Below are 19,532 nucleotides of genomic sequence, written 5' to 3'. Positions count from 1 at the left end.
ATCGACACAATGTTGATTAGGAAACAAAGTTAAAAGTTATTTATAAACATATTTATTTCTTGACTCACTAAAGGAAAAAAAATTATTTTGAAGAAAAAACATGTTTTATTTCAATTTTTATAAATAATTATAAAATAATAATTTTTTTCTTGATTTTTCATGTTTAAAGAATAAGAATATAATCGAGGTCTCACGAAGAGGAGGGACAAATTTCATTAAATTGCAAAGTTGGTTCATGGTTGGGTATGAGAAGATTTAAATGAAATAGAAAGATTTATTTTAAATTTATATGATTTATTTGTGTGACTTTTTTATGTGAGAATAAAGGAAATGAACATTGACCATTAGATTTTGTGATGAATGATAAGATCAGAACATAAAATTACATAAAAAAATATAAAATTATGTGAATTTTTTAAAAAGTCATATGTATTTTTAAATACTCATGTAACATTAACTTTTAGAGCATTCACGTATAATTATATGATTTAAGCTTACTTCTCTCGGTTTCATATAAAAATGTTTCTCTCTATATATTGCTCATATATATTGATTGTGATATTATATTGGCTCAAACTAAAAGATAAGAACTCGTAATTACCTTCAAATTTGCACCAATAGTTATGGTTTCTCTATTCAATTAGTTCTTGTTTCCAATTAATTAAATTTATAATGTTTTAAAGTTAATATATTATTTAATAACCTAATTATCTTTTATGCTTTGAATTTGTCAAAATAACTTAACGATTGAATTATAGCAAAATGAGTATAACATAGTAAAATATTTTGCCTTCCCTGCTCATTATTATTAATTTCAACATCAGTTTATTCCAAATAACTTCTCTAAACACTCTTTAAAAACAAATAATGATTGTTCAAAATTTGAGGAAAAGTATGATATGTTTGAAATCCTACATTTATATATAGCCATATGTTCGTGCACACAGCTCTTCTATAACTTCATCCATTTCACATTTTTTATTTTTTAGGCAAGTTATCCCCTCACAAAGTTTTAAGACTTCTATTCTTTGTTCTAAAAAAAAAGGCCTCTATTTTTTAATTATTTTTTATTTAAACGGGATTTTCTTAAAAAATGCGTACATTTTTATAATTGCAAAAGTATTTTTTTTTTGTTCATTGCAAAATTAGGTTCAATTTGAACCAAAGGTAAAAAGTGAACCAAAATAAGGGAGCTTTTATTCTCACCTCCAAAATTGCTATTTACACCTCCCATGTGTGGTTTAAATTTTATTTTTCAAAAGTATCCTTCCCATGTAATCATAATTCTATTGACAAAATACAATAAAATTATATTTTTATTGTGTAAGAGAGTGCAAAAAAAAAAACTATAAAAATGTGATTCTATTATGTATTTTGTCAATGAAATTGTGTTTCATTTGTATAATTTTTTGTCACCCCTCTTACACAACTACTGAAACATATTTTCATTTGTTAATTTTTTACAAAAAAAAAAAAAATACTTAATTATAGATATAAGTTATCTTTTTTAAATAGTATTAGAATTAATGGATATAAATTACTTTTTTATTTAAATTTGAATTAATGATGACACAAGTTACCATTTTTAAATGTAATAAAATTAATTATAATATAAAATAGTATTATAATCAATTTGATTACCTTTGTAAATAGTAAGTTATATATAACTAATTAAATTTTAATTAAAACAGAATACCTATATCATGCTGACTAGTGTTAAAAATGGTATATTATATTGCATTTTAATAATTTGATTTCAATTTTTTTTTAAAAAATGTATATCACTATTAATTTGATTACTTTTAAAAATAACTTATATATCTAATTAATTAAAAATATTATATAAAAATTTACAATAAAAACACGTTTATATTGTGTAAGAGAAAATAAAAAAAACTATACAACAAAAATATAATTCCGTCCATTGAAAAAATATATAATAAAATTATATTTCTATTTTGTATTTTTTTATATTTTCTTGTACAACAAAAACATAATTTCATTTGTATTTTGTAAAGAAATCATGATTTAGTGAGAACAGAATTTCGAAATTATTAAATATATGATTTGATATGATTAAATATAAATAGAAAAATTGAGTATATTTGAACAGATATGTAGGAATATTATTATCCTTAGTTTTCTTAATTATCTTATACTTATGATTATAAATAATAAATCAGTGTATGATAACAACACACAACGTTACACTAAACACTATTATAGAAATAAAGAAAAAATCCACATGTGTGGGAGTGAGAATGACATCTCCCAAAAATAATTGTGATAGGATATCGATTGGATAGTGGTAAGCTTTATTAACTTTAGGCTTGAATGATACAACATACAAGGCCCACTCATTTTTAGGAAGTTGATATTCATACCTCCTATTTTACTATTTACACCATATGTTTTTAAGAAATTCATTTTCAAAATATCCTTCCTTATTGAACGAAAATATGATTCTATAGACTAAAAGTAAGAGAAGGTGTAAAAAATATGTGTATTTCTTCATACTTCCTCTTACTCAATGAAAGTACAGTTCTATTTCATTATTTTTTTTAAAATATTGTTATTAATTATAAAAAGTTACCTTTTTTAATTATTCTTGAATAATATAATAAAAATTATATTAACAATGACACACATTACATTTTTTAATAGTAATAGAATTATTTGTGATACAAATTAGTACCAGATTTAATTTTATTATTACTAATAAAGATTATTCATATGATAATTAATCTGATTATTTTTATAAATGATAACTTGTATCTAATTAATTTAACTTTAATATATGATACTGATTACTTTTAATTAAAAAAAGATAATCTATATGATACTGATTACTGCTAAAAAATATAAATTGTTTCTTAATTAATTTTAATTTTAAAAATAATAATTTATATCAATATTAATTTGATTACTTTAAAAAAGTAACTTATACATATATATATATATATATATAATTAAAAATATTAAAATTTAATACAACAAAAATCATATTTTTATTATGTATTTGATCAATAGAAACACATTTCTACTGTGTAAGAAGAACCAAAAAAGTACATAACAGAAATATGATTAGTTGACAAAATATACAACAAAATCATATTTTTACTGTGTATGTTTGGACAACTGCTCTTATACAATAAAAACATACATGATTTGATAGTGTATTTTGTCAACAAAATCTTGTTTCCATAGAGAATATTTTCTTGGGTCTACCCTCTCTTATAGGTAGATCTAAATCTCAAGTATTTTAATTTGTGAACGATAGAGTTTGGAAGAAGCATAGGGGTTGGAAAGAGGGAGCCCTTTCAAAGGCAAGAGATCTTAATTAAATCTGTGGTACAGTGGATTCCTACTTACATTATGAGTTGTTTTAAACTTCCTTCCTCTGTGTGTCGACGAGTAGAGGGTCTAATAGGTCGGTTTTTTTGGGGTGGTAAACCCAAGAATCTTGGTGGGATGGGTTTTAGAAGGATCAAGGCTTTCAATAAAGCCATGTTGGCAAAACAGATGTAGAGGCTGATAAATAATGGTGAGACACTGGCAGCTCAAGTTCTAAAAGCAAAAAAATTTCCTAATTCGTCCCTCTTGTAGCAAAGAAGCCTTTTCGAGCTAGCTACACATGGCAAAGTATATTGTATTCTTCTGAGCTTGTTGAACATGGTGCAGTTTAGAGAATTGGGGATGGCAATTTGGTAAAGGTTTGGGTGGACAGGTGGATTCGAAATACTGATTCCAGTAATAGTAGCATGGGGGTGGATCAGAATTTACTTGTGGCTAACTTGATAAATCATAAGACCCACTTGAGTGGGATATCCAACGGGTTCAACAGTTATTTCAAGGATCCAGTTCGAGTAAGGTTGCAAGAGACTTGTGGATGCTTGGAAACACGATCACTTTCATGACAAAAACTACTTTTCCGGTGTTCTCCAAGACTGTTCTCTGTTGATAAATTATAGAAATCTGCAATCTTTCAATTTTGTAAATAGATTGGCAAATAAAGCTACTGATAATTTAGCCAAATTAGTATTTTCTGTTAAAGAGAGATTTTGGGTTCAGGAAACTCTCCCCCAATTGTTCAGCATTGTATCTGATGATGTTAGGCCTATTGGCCCTTCTTCTTAATAAAGCATCATCAATGTTTTTTTAAAAGCAGATAGAGGGTGTGAATAGCAATTTCCTTATTTATATTCAATTCTTTCTAACCCACCCTAACTCCGCTCAAAAAAGAAAAGAAAAACTCAAGGTATGCTTAAGTCTGGTTTTGTGAAGTTCTTCAAGCACAATTAACCGTATGGGGTTCTATAGAGTTTTCTGAATTAAAAGAATAAAAGGTTAAAAACTTCATTTTTTTATACTGATTAATGGATCAAAGTTTTTATTAATAATCATTCACATAAATCTTTTCCTTTTCTCTTGGTATAGTTACCACATTTTAAGAGGTCATTATGGCAAAGGTCTGCTAAAAAAGTGTAACTAGTATTTCAAAGTTACTCTTATGACAAATTTAGTAGTATTATAATTTGAATAGAGTGTGATTATATAGAAAGGTGCTGGTTTGAGAGTGCGAAAATGAAATTAGTGTCCTTCATTTCACATATAAACAGAAAGGGTGGAGTACGTAAAAGTGTGTACTCTCTATGATAACCATTAATCAAGTCCATTTTATCCGAATGAGTTGTCCTTTCTGTTTGAACGATGATTATAATTGAGAAGGCACAACGAAGATTATGGGTTAATGACTTTTGCGTTTGTACACGGATTAATGTTTTCTCAGTTTTGAAGTATAGTAAGCTTTTTTTTTTTTTTTTTTTCTTTACTCTTTTGGATACATTTAAGGATTCCTCAAAGGTGTTGGAATTTCTGTGCTTTTCTTTCTTTGCAGGCAATAACGGAGAAAGCCACCAGATGAGGGTTGCTTATGCTTAGAAAATAACCTTTTAAGATTAATGTGACTTCTAAACACCCCTCCTCCCAAAAAAATCTTTTCTTGTTATCTTTGCAGAACTGAAAACAGGACTTCAAATTTTTTGAAGTACATTTAAAATTCTCATTTATAAATTATAACCCTTTGTTTTGCTATACTGATTTAGGCGAGTAAGAAGTATATTAAAATAGAAAATGGATATGCTTCTTTCGTTTAAGGTGTGCAAGGAACTCAAAAAGTCAAATAAAGTAAAGATGGACTACATGTAAATATCTTCTTTATTTGCTGAATGGCAAAGGAGATAAGGGCTTTTTTTTTTACCCAAAAGCAGTATTTTTTTTTCCTACTTTTCATATAGGGTCAGATTTGAATTAATTAAGCAAAGGGAGTAAGTCATAAGGGGGGATTTTTGATAAATATTTCTTTTGGAATGTTAATATATAGTTAATAGAATGCTTTATTATCAAATAAAAATATCCTATCAGTATTAGTATAAATGATGTCTTTTATATTTTATTATAATTGAAATTCCTAAATCTAAAGTTCGTTAAAAGTCATAATATCTGTTATGATTTTAATTTTTTTATTTTTAACAAAAATCATAAATAATTTTACAACAACTTTAATATAAATTCGTTTTTTACGACTTAAAAGTCATAATTTCTTCTTTTTTCTTTTTATGACTTGGAAGTCACAGCAGCAATTAAGACTTATCCCTTTTATTAATTAATTCAAAACCAACCCTGTATGAAAAATACCAACAAAAATACCCCTTTTGGGTAAAAAAGCCGGAGATAAGTGCTAATGATTGTCTTTCCAATTTTAGTGGCTATACATTAGAAGCAAATACATCTCTGTAAATTTTTTTTCTATAACCAAATAAATGAAAAGATAATTTTGTAATATTCTTTTAAACTTTTCTTAATACATAGCTTAGGAGCGTTAAACACAACACTTGTCCAACTTGGTTTCTCCCGAAAGCACAAGCACAAAACCGAACCTTCTAGGTAAGTTGTTGGGTTCATCTTCTTCCACGAAAACGAAATACCGCGTACCGGCCACAATCTACTGCTCCCACCACCACAATATTGAAACCAACTACCAATCAAAACCTGCCATATCATCACAAGTCCAACCAGTGCAAAATCATGCGAGTTTCATTGGCCATCACCTGTCATGTCCTACTGAGTACTGCTAACACGGCAAGAGAACTTTCGATGAATTCATTTTTTAAAAACTAGATTCGTGCACTTTAAGGACAAGCTTGAAATGCTTTTGATCGTCTCAATTTAATTTCCACACATTCCTTTGAAAAATATATTTTTAAATAATTATATATCATTTTTTTACTTAACAAATAATATTTTCATCTAACTAATACTATAATTATATTAATATTATTTTTACTTTTTTAATATATAGAAACTTAGATAAATTGAGTTTTAGGATTCACGTTAAGATATTTCTAAAGATTTTATAAATATTACATATTACTTACTCACTAATAAAGTTCGTGAAAATTAAATCTACACCTTATAACATATAAGTTCCTCCCTTATAAATTGGATCAATTTTGTTGACAATATTATTTATCTTAAAGTATACATAATAAAATATATCTTAACTATTATATTTTTTAATTTTATAATTTAAGCATTGATAATATTAAAATTAAGATTTAATGTAATTTTGATATCTTCGTTTTAAATGAAATTTTGGATCAAATATTTTTATTTTAAAATAAAAAATAAAAAGTTATGAATTAAACAAAAGACGATAACTAAAATTGTATTTAAGTGAAAAATTAATACATATAAAAATAAAATTATTTAATTAACCCAATTTTATCTCACAAAATTAATTATATCAAAACCTCACACAGGATAAAAACAAAAAAGTAAACCCGTCTCAACCATACACCCATAATCTCTGTTGTGAAGTTCTTACTGCGGCAGTTAGTAAAAGACATACCCTTCCCACTAACTAATGTCCTCTCATTCCCCCATTTAAACTCATTTACCAACTCCACCTCTTCCACCTCTATAAAGCACCGATACAGAGCAAAAGTTCCAGACTTGCGAGAAATTATGGCAAGAGATCTTGAAAGTGGCGGTGGAGGAACCAAGAATAACAGAACTGCAGAGGAAAACTACTCTGCACCTGAATCTTCCCATGTTTATGATTCTGAGACCCATTGGACATCATGGCTCGTGCCTATGTTTGTGGTTGCTAATATTGCTGTCTTTGTTATTACCATGTACATCAACAATTGTCCCAGGAACAACCTTCGTTTCCAAGGTCGCTGCGTGGCCAGGTTCCTTGGAAGGTTCTCTTTTCAGCCTATGCAGGAGAATCCCTTGCTTGGTCCTTCTTCTTCAACGTATGATCTCAATCACTTGTTTTTTTTCTTTCTTTCTATACCCTTGTGCTATTTCATTTATTGTTTTCGTTTGTGGATTTATTGGTTCTTATTCGTTTCTTTTGGGGGGATTTTGGTATTGCTTTTATTGGTGGTCTCACTTTGAAAGGAAACTTCCACGCTTCCTGGCTTGAATAGAATGTAATTTAGAAAATATTTTTTGTTTTCGGGCGTTTTTTGTTTGAGCTTTTTTTTATGGAAAATTTTGCTCAATTTAGTGAATTGGGTGTCTCTTTAAGTATGTTGTGTGTGCTAAGAGATGGCTTTGTCGTACTTGGAATTTGTTTATTCTATGACATGAGTTTCTAAGTTCAAACGGTTCTCTCTTCAGGGCCTGTTTCAATTCTCTGCCTTGGTAGAGATTGAGGGAACTTGATGTCATCATTTTTTTTATAGGAATAAATAAAAGAGTAATGAAGGAAAGAATAGAAAACCAAGTGGGGTGAAACGTAAAGGTTCTTTGCGTGGTTAAATGCCTTAAGTGAACTGAGAAAGTTGGGTGCATCTTTTGTGATTGACTATCATTTGACTTGGCTAGGACTATGGCATTTCTCGCAACGCACAACACTTTGGACTTGTATTAAAATTTTCATTTTTTTATCACTGTATAATATGGCAATAAGTTTTTTATACTATTTTCTCATTCACCCTTTATAAACTGCAAACAAGGTAAGGATCAAGGATCCTTAAAAATTGGTGTATTGACTTGCACTTTGTTTCAGGCTCAATGCTTCAGGAAAGGCTTTTTTTTTTTTTTGTTTTTTTCTTTTTCTAGCATATGTAATTTCAGTTTGGTTTGTTGGCTGGTTTTATGTTGTCACTGAGAAGAATGTGAAACGGGTTGTATACATCCGTCGACTTTTCTATTTCATTGAATATTTAATAAGCTTTTAAGTAATGTAATTTGTAGCTGACTTATTTCATTTGGGTTCATGACTTGGTTATTCTCTTCTACTAAAGGGGGAAGGGGAAAGCAAAATATTTACCTACCCAACCATGAGTGTGTGGATTTTCCAATTTTGTAACTTGCAATTCTTTGTATGCACTATTCATGTAACAGTTTAAATGGTAGCCTATTTTGTTCTAATGTTCTTGAAGAAAAAATATTGACTTGAAATGTTTTATTGACTTTTGAAGATTGACCAAGATGGGAGCCCTTCGATGGGATAATGTTGTGAATAGACATCAGGGATGGAGACTCTTCACTTGCATTTGGTTACATGCTGGGGTTATTCATTTGCTAGCTAATATGTTGAGTCTGGTCTTCATTGGCATTCGCCTTGAACAGCAATTCGGATTTAGTATGTTTTTCTTCCAAACTAGTAATATCTTCTTACGATTACATTGATGGCACGTAGTAAATGTCACACAAAATAAGGAAAACAAATATTAAACTTCCAAGTTCATATTTGCTAGTCAGGAAACTTAATTCAGTTTCTCTGTTGGTCAAGTTTTACTTTACAAATTAATGGACCTAACATTTTCATTTGTCAAACTAATGGCAGTTAAGATTGGAATCATATACTTGGTGTCCGGGTTTGGTGGAAGTGTACTGTCGTCTCTATTTATCAGAGACCACATCTCTGTTGGTGCTTCTGGTGCCCTTTTTGGACTTCTTGGCGCAATGCTGTCTGAACTTATCACAAACTGGACTATATATTCCAATAAAGTGAGTGTACCTAATTCTTTAGGTCAGCCTAATTTTTATGGCTTTCTGCATGGTTATTAATTTTTTTCAATATAAGAGACACCTCAAATCTTCTACACTTTGGCTCATTGTAATCAATTAGTTTCATATCTTTAAATTATATTAACATGGCACAAGTTAACTTTTTTTTTTTACTCTTGTTGTAGGCAATGGCTTTAATAACCCTTCTAGTGATCATTGTGATCAACCTTGGCATTGGCATTTTGCCACACGTAGATAATTTTGCTCACATTGGAGGATTCCTGGTGGGATTTCTCCTTGGTTTTATTTTGCTGCCACGTCCTCAGTTCAGTTGGTTAGAGCAGCGACGTCTTCCTGCTGGTGTTGGGATGAAGTCAAAGTACAAGGCTTACCAATATGTTCTATGGATTGTGTCTCTTATTCTGTTGATTGCAGGGTTAGTTCCTTCCATTAATCCTCATAAGGAATGTTGTTACTTTGATAAGTATTTTGCTAAAGGAGATAAAATTCATATATTATATTCATTTGGTATATGTCTAAGTATTCGTCAATTCAATCTTTCGATATTCCATGGGCTGTTCTTATCAAATGAAAAGCTTGTTTTTTACTTCTTTGTATGCTCCCTACCAAATATTGTACGGACTTATTGGTTATTTTTCCTTGCATAGTGTTGCAAGTTTATAGTCTGTCATGAATCCATGCACTTCTCTACTTTGATAAAAATAGAAAGAAGAATAGATGTTAAAATCACTGAATTTATTTGTTTATTTAATGGCAGGTTATCGACTGCATTGGTGATGCTATTTCGGGGTGAGAAAGGGTATGACCACTGCCATTGGTGTCGCTACTTAACATGTGTCCCTACTTCTAAATGGGAATGCAGCAATGACGGTTAAACAAGAAAGGGGAAATGATTTTCACTTGCCTATATTTTCTTGTGTGTATAGCCATAGAGCTCTTAGAAACTGGCTTGTTTTTTCTTTTAGTTTTTTTTTGGTTCTTTAAATAAGTTTGTGTTTATGAATTTATGATTACTCTCTTTTTTTGTTGTTGTAAAATATACATATTAGTATATGATATATCAAGAAATTTGCTCATTTCTCATTTTATATCCTCTCTGGCTTCATTATTGTCTTTTTATTTTCTAATGTGTATCCAAGTAATTATGGATTTCAAATTTCAATTCAAGAATTCTCAAGTAATCAAGGAATTATCACTGATCAAAATCATTTGGAAGGAAGACTCAATATTACTATTTAATTATTTTTATCTTTGTATAACAAGCATGCTGAATTCAAAATATGGCCAAGAATCAATGTCTTAAAAGAAACGATAACTAGAAAATTTTATCCGTTGGTTAGCCCTGAACATCCAAGAGATATTGTGTTTAGAAAAAGACAAATTAGGTAGGAAAGCAAAGCAATGGGTGAAAACGCATAAGTTGGACGCATCACCACTCCTTCCTTAAACCGTACCCTTTGGGTTCACCACCTAATTTGTTTGTGTATAAAAGATATTAGCTGTTCATTGCTTACACTGTACACTTGGGCTCACCCACTACTTGTACAAATAGTGTCAGTGATCATTGCTCAAGACTTAAGTCATTCCTTAAATCGTTCAATTGGGTTCTCCCACTATTTCTGTGTCTGCAAAAGACTAAAATTTGGCCCATCCACTTTGTTCTTATGTGAAATATAATTGAAAAATTGGAAGAAAAAAAGTTAGATTAGTATGGCGTCGCCCGGACTCGAACCGGAGACCTTCAGTGTGTTAGACTGACGTGATAACCAACTACACCACGACACCTGCTAATACCGGCTTCGTGTGTAACTAATAACTAACTTTACACGTTTTAATCCAACATTTGAAATAGTTACATCATGCATGCCTCAAAGTTCATTTAAAAATCATGTAAAACCACAAGCTCCACATTGCACACCAACCCAGCATTTTCCTCCTATGTATCTTATAATATAATTTTATAATGTACGGTAAGGACTCCACTTTTACTAAATTATAAAGCTTCTTTAAGGAGAGACAAAAGGAAAGGGAAAAAAGAAGAAGCCTTAGAAGCATATTTGTGATGGAACTTTGTATGGGAAGCTACAAGAGTTTAAGAATAATTGTGTTGCTGATGTTGCTTTCCTCGGCCCCATTTGTATCTGCATTTATAGAATGCTCCACAATTACTCAATTTTTCTCTGCATGCTCTATCTCCATCATCTATGGCTCCCCAGACCCCATTCCAGGGTCCCCTTGTTGTGATGCCATGTCTGGCTTGAACAACATTGCTAACACTGGTGATAATAGGCCATATGTTTGTAGATGCTTAATGGGCCTAATTGACACTTATAGCCCAAACGCCACAGCCATAGCTACCTTACCAGGTTTATGTGGTGTCTCTTTGGGCTTCATCATTGATCCAAACACAGACTGTAGTTTGTAAGTCTCTCTCCCTCTTTGTCTTGTTGGCTTGGCTTTGAGTAAATCAAGGCAATTGCTTCCTGTATGTTTTTAAGCTTACGGAACACCTCATTTGAAATGTAAAATTACATTGTGAATTAGCCTTTTCAGAATGTAACTTTACATTCCGGATTAGATGTAAGAAACAACTATGGAAGTGCAGGAAACAATTACTGTAAATGTAAATTCCATCATACAATATTTGCTTGTCACTCATTGAAAGTGTGTTTTCTTGTGTTTTTGCAGGGTCTTTTAGAAACAATTGTAGAAGAATCTTAGATATTTGAAGTTTCACTCGTGGAAATATTAATAAAGTGTTTGTTGTAATTTGAGATGCCACATTTTAATTGTAAATTAGTGTAATGCACAATACCTACATGGCATTTTAGTTTCATAAATATTCTTCATATTGAGTAGTATCAGATAAAGTTTTGTATAAAGACCATATTTCCAAGAATGGGGTCATCATCAGCATTACGTATAGTCACACCTTGTATTTCTCCTTGGCTAGGCTGATAGGGGAATTCATTACAGAAATGGCCATTATGAATCACGTGACGGGTAGTGTGTGGCACAATGAAGCTCTGTTGCTCTAAACACCACCCACCACCAATAGCCAAGAGCAAAATCTATTGTTCCTAACGCGGATATTCCACATCCATTTCAATCACAATGCTGTACTAAGCTATGCCCCACTCTACGTATGTCTGGTGGTGTTGGATCCGTAAATCTAAGGTCTCTCGCATTGTGCCTGCATCAATTAATTAAACTATACATGATAAATCTTTCAAAGATTGGACCCACTGCCATGGATATGACACCCCTTGAATAATAATACTATTTTGTGATTCACCATCGTTTTCTCTTCTTTGACACTTCTCTTTCTCATGGTACAATATGCCCAGGTGAAACCATTCAGCTATTTCATAATTATTACCATTTACCCGTGCCCAACACGAACATAAACTCTGGCGTTTATTCCTTCTTTAAATTCTGGAGAACTTGGCTAATAGGAAATAATTATGTTGAACTATTCAATTCAAAGTGATTCAAATAAAGTGTTTTGGAACTTTACATGATTGAAAAAAAGCTAATGATTTTGGCATAATGAATTGAAGGCCACCATTCTATACAATATCAGCAAAAGAAAAGTGCATTGTAAGTAGACATTTGAGTAGGGAGTCTTAGTGGGGATTGGTGTGGGTCAAAACTGGATCATAGAGGGGAAAATGAGAAGAAGTAGTCTAATTCTACATTAATTATGGTCACAACCAGCTCCATATAATCGTTTGATTTCAACTGCATGGCCCGTGGTGAGCATAGCATCCAAGGACACACAGTTCCCTTTCGTAGCCTCAAGAAAAACAAAAGACTAGAAAATAACAAGATAAGGGAAAGATCCAAAGAGGTGAGTAATGCTGTCATATATGAATTATTTTGTCCTTTTGTTTCATGTCCCTTTCTCACCAAGTGGACCACCGAAAGGCTAAACTTGAAAGAAAGCTTAGATCTAGTTTCCGTGAATTCACAGTGGATAAATCAAAATGCCAATACTAAGTAAAATGAACACTCTAGATATGAGAAACAAATCTTCTCTAAATAACTACCACACAACACAAGGTTTTCTATATATAAATAAAAGTATATACATTTTTATGCTCAATGGGATATTTTTTTAAAAAATATACGAGAATAATCGAGAAGTGAACAATTGCATTTAATGGCAGTGCGGAAACAAATTGAAATTGGTTGCACCTATGCAAATTAAAGAGAGGAAAATGCTAGTTGTACATCTGTATAAAATACATTATCTCACGTTTGGAGCGTTGGACAAAATTAGAATGGAAGTTATTATATAGATTATAAAAAGATAAGACCTTTATAATTTGATAGTGAAACCGGTATATAGTAGGAGTTAATGTGTGTAAGTATGCGTTAGGTACATGAACCCGTTTTCTGGAATAGATTAGATGAATTAATCTAAAGAAGCACAACCAGTTTACTGGATTCTGATAACACTATAGGCTTTAGCATTCAAAGGAAAAAAGTGCATGAGTACCCAACACCTACCCCAAAAATTCTGGAGTTAGATGCATTAGCGTGTTTAGACTAGTAGAGTCTATAAACTAGGGGAGTTTAAAACAAATTTGATTTTATAAACTTAATTAGTAAATTTGGTTGAAATTGAGTTTATAATGACATGTTTATGTTAGATATATCATATCAAATGTAATTTGACTAATCTGTATCGAAGTCATTTTATGTGTGAGCAGTGCATATTAGCCTCAAAAGTAGTGTGAAAAAAAAAATCTTTTTCCTATGTACGAAAAAAAATCAGTGCGAAAAAATCAGTGATTGTTTGTTGTGCAAATAAAATCATTTCCTCTCACCGTGCATATCTTTCAATGCAAAATTTATGATTGAAATTAATTTGAATATACTACATTACAATTACATTTAAAGGTTCAAAACCAATTCTGTCAAAATTAACTGCACTCAACTTTAAAACAGACAATTAGTAGCTCTGTAATAAATGAATTAGTGCATTTATCTCAGAATAGTAACGATATTAATAACAAAAATGTACAGTTATGAAAAAGTGTTACAAAAAAACTGAAGTATTTGTCCTATACATTATGATGTGCCAACTGCCAAGCATTTGTCCCTAACGAGAAATGATTACTTGGATCCATCATCATTAAGTTATTCACATGAAGGGGCTAGTTCCATGTAAGTTATGATTAAAAACATGCACTCCACTAAGCAAACAGTCAAACCAAGTCATGATTTACAAATCCACACTCACTGAAAACGTCAACAATGAGAACAATCGTGTATGGACTATAAGAATACATGTAAAAACAAATAATTACATTCTCAACTGCTGCCACACACAGGAAAATCAAACAAAATGAAATAATATGTCTCTACTTTTTGTGGAAAAAAGTGGGGATTGTCTTATAACACACTCAATGTCACCTTAAGTTGCTACTCCCAATTCTGTTCATTTGGTTAAAGGCAGGTAAGACTTTGTTCCTTAAATCTGAATCATGGTCTGAATTAGACCCCACCAAATGAACAGGCCTCCTAGTGGAACCGTATCTGTCAAACTCCAGCCTTTGTCTTGGTGCACTTTGTGATCTAACCTTAGCCCTAAAAGATTCAGTGTTTGCCATGTAATTGGGGTGACCTGGGTAGCCACTGAGGAAACCCCACGAACACTCACTCCTGGTAGGTGTAAAGGGTCCTCCTCCTCTTCTTGCACCACTTCCATTTCTAGAATTGGCAGAAAATGTTTGTGGACTATTGTCAGCAGTTCTTGAACTTGCTTCTTCTTTTCCTTTGTGAAACTTCAATGAGCTTAGCTGCAACACCTCCCTTGATGAGAAGCTTTGGTTTAGAGCCTTTGCTGAACGTTTTGATGGAGACTCATGTGCCGCTCCAAAGTTCTCATTATTGTAATCAGAACTCAAATAATAATGTGCTGCTTGGAAGGAGCTGCTACTGTGGTGAGACTTGAAGTGTGGCCTCCAAGTATCCACTTCGAGAATCTTGTCACTTTTATCATCATCAGGGCGTCCATTTTTCAATGAAGCATCTCCAGTTTGGCTGCTCTTGTTATCTAATTCCATCCAACGGTTTAACCAGTTGGAATCAAACCTGGCTCGTTCTGAGTCAACGTTCCTAGAATTGGCATTGGAACTACATCTCTGCAAGTTTTAAGAGAGAAAAATGCAATTGAAGTAGGGAGAATTAAGAGAGGTACACCATCCCCAAGACCCAGAAATGAACAGAATTGAAAACTTTTGTTGCTTGGGAGTTCAATGATTGAGACTGCCTACACATTTTAGTCAAGTTTTGCTCAAGTTATATCAACACTTGACTGATTCAAACACCTATGTGCTCTTAGGCAGCCCTTTTTATGAGAAGAAATAAAATCATAATAAGATAGGGAGTTTAAAAAAAAATATTTTTCTAAGAAGTTAATATTATTTATCAAGTAGTTATTATATTTTAAATTTTAAAAAAATATCAATTGTAAATAAAAACATTTCTTGAGAGCCTAAGGAGAGCCCTCTCCTAAGGATAGGCTGCTCCTCCCAATGGGGAAGAATCGTGTACCTTAAGGATAGAAGATCCATCAAATTTTGTACTGAAGCCACGAGGTGGGTGTTCATATTCTTCAGGGACCTACAAGTAAGTAAATAATAATAAATAAATAAATAAATCATACAAGTTAATAGTTGATGAGTCATTCTTTGCTGAGTAGTAGTAATAATAAACAGATATATATATTTCAATGGCAATCACAAGTCAAACTAAAACAGTTTACTAGGCACCATCATATATTGCAATTTGCCATTGCGCTGGCTCAGCTAGCTTCTACTACAAGGTGGAAAGTAATTTCTTAGCAGAAAAGGAAGACCATATGAAAAAGTAACGTTTTAAAAGGTGACAAGCATGTTTGAAGAAAATGAGGAGGCTTTCTAAGAAGTTAGCCTCAAACTAAAAAGTTAGCCAGAGATTACAAAGAAAAGAATGATGACAGTTGTAAAATACTTTACATACAGGATAGTGAGAAAGGGAAGAGTTGAAGTTGAAAGAAGGATCCGACAAGTGCGCACGGCTTGCACGTGCCTGGGCCTGAAGTCGCACCAATGTTTGCATGCGCCTCAGCATATCAGCACTTTGCTTTCTCACAATGTGGCCCCTAACCAATGCTTGCAACTTCACCAATGCTTTTAGCGCTCTCAATGCCCTCCTTGCCTTCCAAATTCACCCAAAAACACTTTCTTAACAATTATTAATATTTCCTATCATATTGTAATTTAGGACCTTCTACATATCGAAATAAAATAAAATATTGAGTACGTACAAGCAAGGAAATCTTACAATACTATAATAAATGAGAAATATCCAGAAGGGGGGGCTGGTAGACTCAATCACTATTGAACACACACCGTGATGAAAAGCCATTCTATAACGATGTTCTTTTCTTAATTTCCAACTAAATTTCACTGTTCAATCTAACGGTCTGTTTTCTATTTTTAGTAGATCACTTATTGTATCTTCTTTTTTTTATTTTCTTTTTTAATATTTTCTGTGTGTAAAAATTATCCTTGCGGAGAAATTATTGTAATAATTTGTTGCATAAAGGTCATTAATTACTCTTCTGTTATTCGTTGAAGCTTCCTATATATGCTACATTTGCCCTTTAGTTTGGCTTGCATGACCAGCAGAAAGGCAAAAGGGTAAAAGAGTTAAAGTTCATTAGTTCAATGAATATAGTAATCTGGCTCCATTCTCTTACCTTTTCAAACAAAGAATGCATTATGGTCGGTTAGTGGCCTTAACAAGGGTTACTTCTTTCACATTAAAGTTAGAATGTGTTTATGTTAAGTAAGGTGAAAAAGGCCCTTTTTTCCCCACAAAGGAATGGTATTTTCATCTTTTGATTTGGCAAGACAAAGACTTGATCACAAATGCACCCCTCATACGTAGCCAAAAAACAAAATTAGAGGTTACCAACTTGCTGGTCTCTCTCCTATTACATTGAGTAATAGCAACCCCACCAATGAGTAGTTAGGGCCATGACCTTAGATGTGGTTGAAGATTGGCTGGCACAGGGCCACTAACCTTTGATGGTTTTTGCGCGCAGGGCCATTCTACTTTGCCTCCTGCAAAGGTAACTATCATAACCTCACCATTCACCAACTATGTGTGGGGTTCTCTTATTCTACTCACACACGTCCTATTTTCCTCTTTTCAATCCCCACAAAGTCCTGCAATTCCTACACACTCAAATTCCAAAAAAGGCACTTTTTCTCTAAAAATTAAAAATTGAGCCTTGTTAGGAGTAGGCTACTTAGGAGTCTCTATTTTCCCTTCCTATGTTATTCCTAATTAATTAAAAAAATTATCTAAAACATCATTCGTTTTTGTCAATCAAACTAATAAATTAGAAAAATTATTATTGAGTAGAGACTAGAGTGCAACATTTTCTGATGGAAATTACGACTTTCTTGTAATGTAGAGCCAAAGTTTATGAGATAAGGTAGAATAAGGAACTCAAGAACTCATGGCAGAAATGACTGAAAAGCAATGAATTAAATATAATGTAGCACACTAGCACGTGATAAGAAGAGGTAACAATAATTCTCTAAACCGAATAGGATAACGATACTCGTAAATAATTTTAATAATTTAAGAGAAAGGATTACGTGATGCAACGAGAGATAGGAAAATAATTAGTCAAACGTAAATTGTGTATCGAAAAACTTAGGATAGGAAAATAAAAGGAATCTCTAGTTTGAATCTTATGACATGATATACATATAGCAAATTGTCAGCACTCAGAAGCAGTATCCAACTCCAGAAGACAGAGAGAACAAACACATTCCAGAATCTTACTATAATAAAATAAAATAAAAAGTCTTTAAATAATTATTTAAAAATTAATTCATGTAAATTTCACTATTTTGGAAGGAAGCAAAGGTGTGGGGGCGGTGGTGGAAGGGGACCAACACCTATGTCCACGGAACAGGTTGCTTACAGTGCGAAAAATAATTTTAAAATAAAAATAAAAAATCTCTCTGTTGAAAAAGAAGCAATATTTGACCACCGTTTGATTCCCGAGAAAATCCGTAGAAAAAATAATTCCATTTCAACAAGAATTTTTTTAAAAAAATAGTCAACACATTTGAAATTACCTAACCATGGAAGAATTTGTTTTTTTTTAAAAAAAAAAACTGAAACAGAAAAAAAAAAACCCTCGGAAACAAGGATGATCATGATTCCAAGGACATCATTAATTATCGTAAATTGTGAAAAAAAGGCAAATTTATAGATTTTAGTATTTTTTTTCACTTACCAAGTAACCACGGAACGCCGATTGTATCCTAACGGCGGCGGTTTCAAGGTTGCCAACACGCGCCGCCATAGCGGCGGGCCTGGTGCTTGTGGCGGAGACGCCTCCGCTTGTGAGTCTGACAACCTCCGCAGCAGCGTGGGCGGCGGCGAGAGCAGCCTCTGCTACGGCGGCGGTGGCGGCGGCGACGGCGATGGCATGCTTGTTGGCGTCCAAGGGAGTTGAGGAATCAAAGTAAGTGACGGCGGAGGGTGGCGGTGGCGGCGGGAGTGACTTGTTCCTGACGGTGTGTTTGAGGAAGGTCCATCTTTTCTTGGCGGATTTGGAATCGGATGGTTTTTTGGCGCCGAAAATTCGCCGGAGAAAACCCATTTCTCAAGTCATTGGTGGAGAGAGAAGTGAAATGAGTTTAGTTTAGTTAGAGAAAGAGAAAGAGAATGAAAATGGAAGTAGCTGAAGAAGTTCTGTGGAATACTAGGATTTTGTAGTTAGACTTAGAGAGAGTGTCGGAGATTTGGACGTCTCATTCTGTTTCGGGTTTAACTTCACGCGCTTTTATTAACACCTTCTTCTTCACTCGCAATTCCCATTTTCTTCTTTTTCACCGACCCTCCTGTAAATAACTTTGTCTTAATCAATTTGTTATGGTGACAATTTACTGCACATTACAGTATAGTATATATCATGCATTACCTTCAAAGCAGTCGTTTATGTATTTATAAAATTGGGTGTAATATAACTGCACCAGTAAGACTGTAGTAAGAGAAAAAAATTTCCACAAAGAAATTGTATTTAAAAAATTTCTTCATATAACAAAATATATAATAAAAAATTAAAAGCATCTTATAAATAAGACTAAAAAAAAGTAAATTAGAACAAGAACAAAGATTATGTCACATCTTATAGGGAAAAAATGGAACATTTTTATTTAATATTATATACTTAATTTTTTTATTTTATATAACAAAAAAATTATATTTTTAATTATTTTACAATGCACTATTTTTTAAGCAAACGAGTATGTAATAATTTTTGTAACACACACATATATACTATTCAGTGTACTTTTTATCTTAGTGTTTATTCAATATTTTAGTTTAGTCCCTAATTTTTTGTATTACTGTGACCTTTTATTCCTTTCTTTCTTTGATTTTGATTTATTTTTTTTATCAAT

General features: G+C 32.1%; 3 protein-coding genes and 1 non-coding gene across 5 annotated transcripts; 2 read left to right on the top strand and 2 right to left on the bottom strand.

Annotated features, from left to right (window-relative positions):
• The first annotated feature begins 6,920 nt into the window (after positions 1 to 6,920).
• Positions 6,921 to 10,136, top strand: LOC114403837 (RHOMBOID-like protein 2). The gene is made up of 5 exons (XM_028367026.1): positions 6,921 to 7,319; positions 8,496 to 8,659; positions 8,864 to 9,027; positions 9,213 to 9,463; positions 9,806 to 10,136. Exons 1-5 carry the CDS (start codon positions 7,027 to 7,029, stop codon positions 9,921 to 9,923), a joined length of 990 nt encoding a protein of 329 aa, XP_028222827.1. The 5' UTR covers positions 6,921 to 7,026; the 3' UTR covers positions 9,924 to 10,136.
• A 623-nt stretch (positions 10,137 to 10,759) lies between these two features.
• On the bottom strand, positions 10,760 to 10,833 carry TRNAV-AAC. Its single transcript has one exon. It is a non-coding gene; the product is annotated as a tRNA-Val (tRNA).
• Positions 10,834 to 11,038: 205 nt separating this feature from the next.
• Positions 11,039 to 12,383, top strand: LOC114401727 (putative non-specific lipid-transfer protein 14). Its single transcript, XM_028364307.1, has 2 exons — positions 11,039 to 11,469; positions 11,737 to 12,383. The coding sequence occupies exons 1-2, from the start codon at positions 11,111 to 11,113 to the stop codon at positions 11,744 to 11,746; spliced, it is 369 nt and encodes a 122-aa protein (XP_028220108.1). The 5' UTR covers positions 11,039 to 11,110; the 3' UTR covers positions 11,747 to 12,383.
• Positions 12,384 to 14,211: 1,828 nt separating this feature from the next.
• Positions 14,212 to 18,910, bottom strand: LOC114403625 (protein IQ-DOMAIN 14-like). 2 transcript variants are annotated; one of them, XM_028366707.1, is made up of 4 exons: positions 18,362 to 18,910; positions 16,060 to 16,257; positions 15,613 to 15,681; positions 14,212 to 15,200 (listed from the first exon to the last, which is right to left on the bottom strand). In XM_028366707.1, the coding sequence occupies exons 1-4, from the start codon at positions 18,728 to 18,730 to the stop codon at positions 14,466 to 14,468; spliced, it is 1,371 nt and encodes a 456-aa protein (XP_028222508.1). In that variant the 5' UTR covers positions 18,731 to 18,910; the 3' UTR covers positions 14,212 to 14,465. The 2 variants fall into 2 exon arrangements, with proteins under 2 accessions (XP_028222508.1, XP_028222509.1); XM_028366708.1 differs by lacking the exon at positions 16,060 to 16,257 and having other exon boundaries at positions 18,362 to 18,892.
• Between the last annotated feature and the right edge of the window lie 622 nt (positions 18,911 to 19,532).

Source organism: Glycine soja, chromosome 20 (genome assembly GCF_004193775.1).
Source record: "Glycine soja cultivar W05 chromosome 20, ASM419377v2, whole genome shotgun sequence".
NCBI classification, from domain to species: Eukaryota; Viridiplantae; Streptophyta; class Magnoliopsida; order Fabales; family Fabaceae; genus Glycine; species Glycine soja.
Note: the sequence above shows the minus strand (reverse complement) of the source record. Positions and strands in the feature narration are given on the sequence as shown.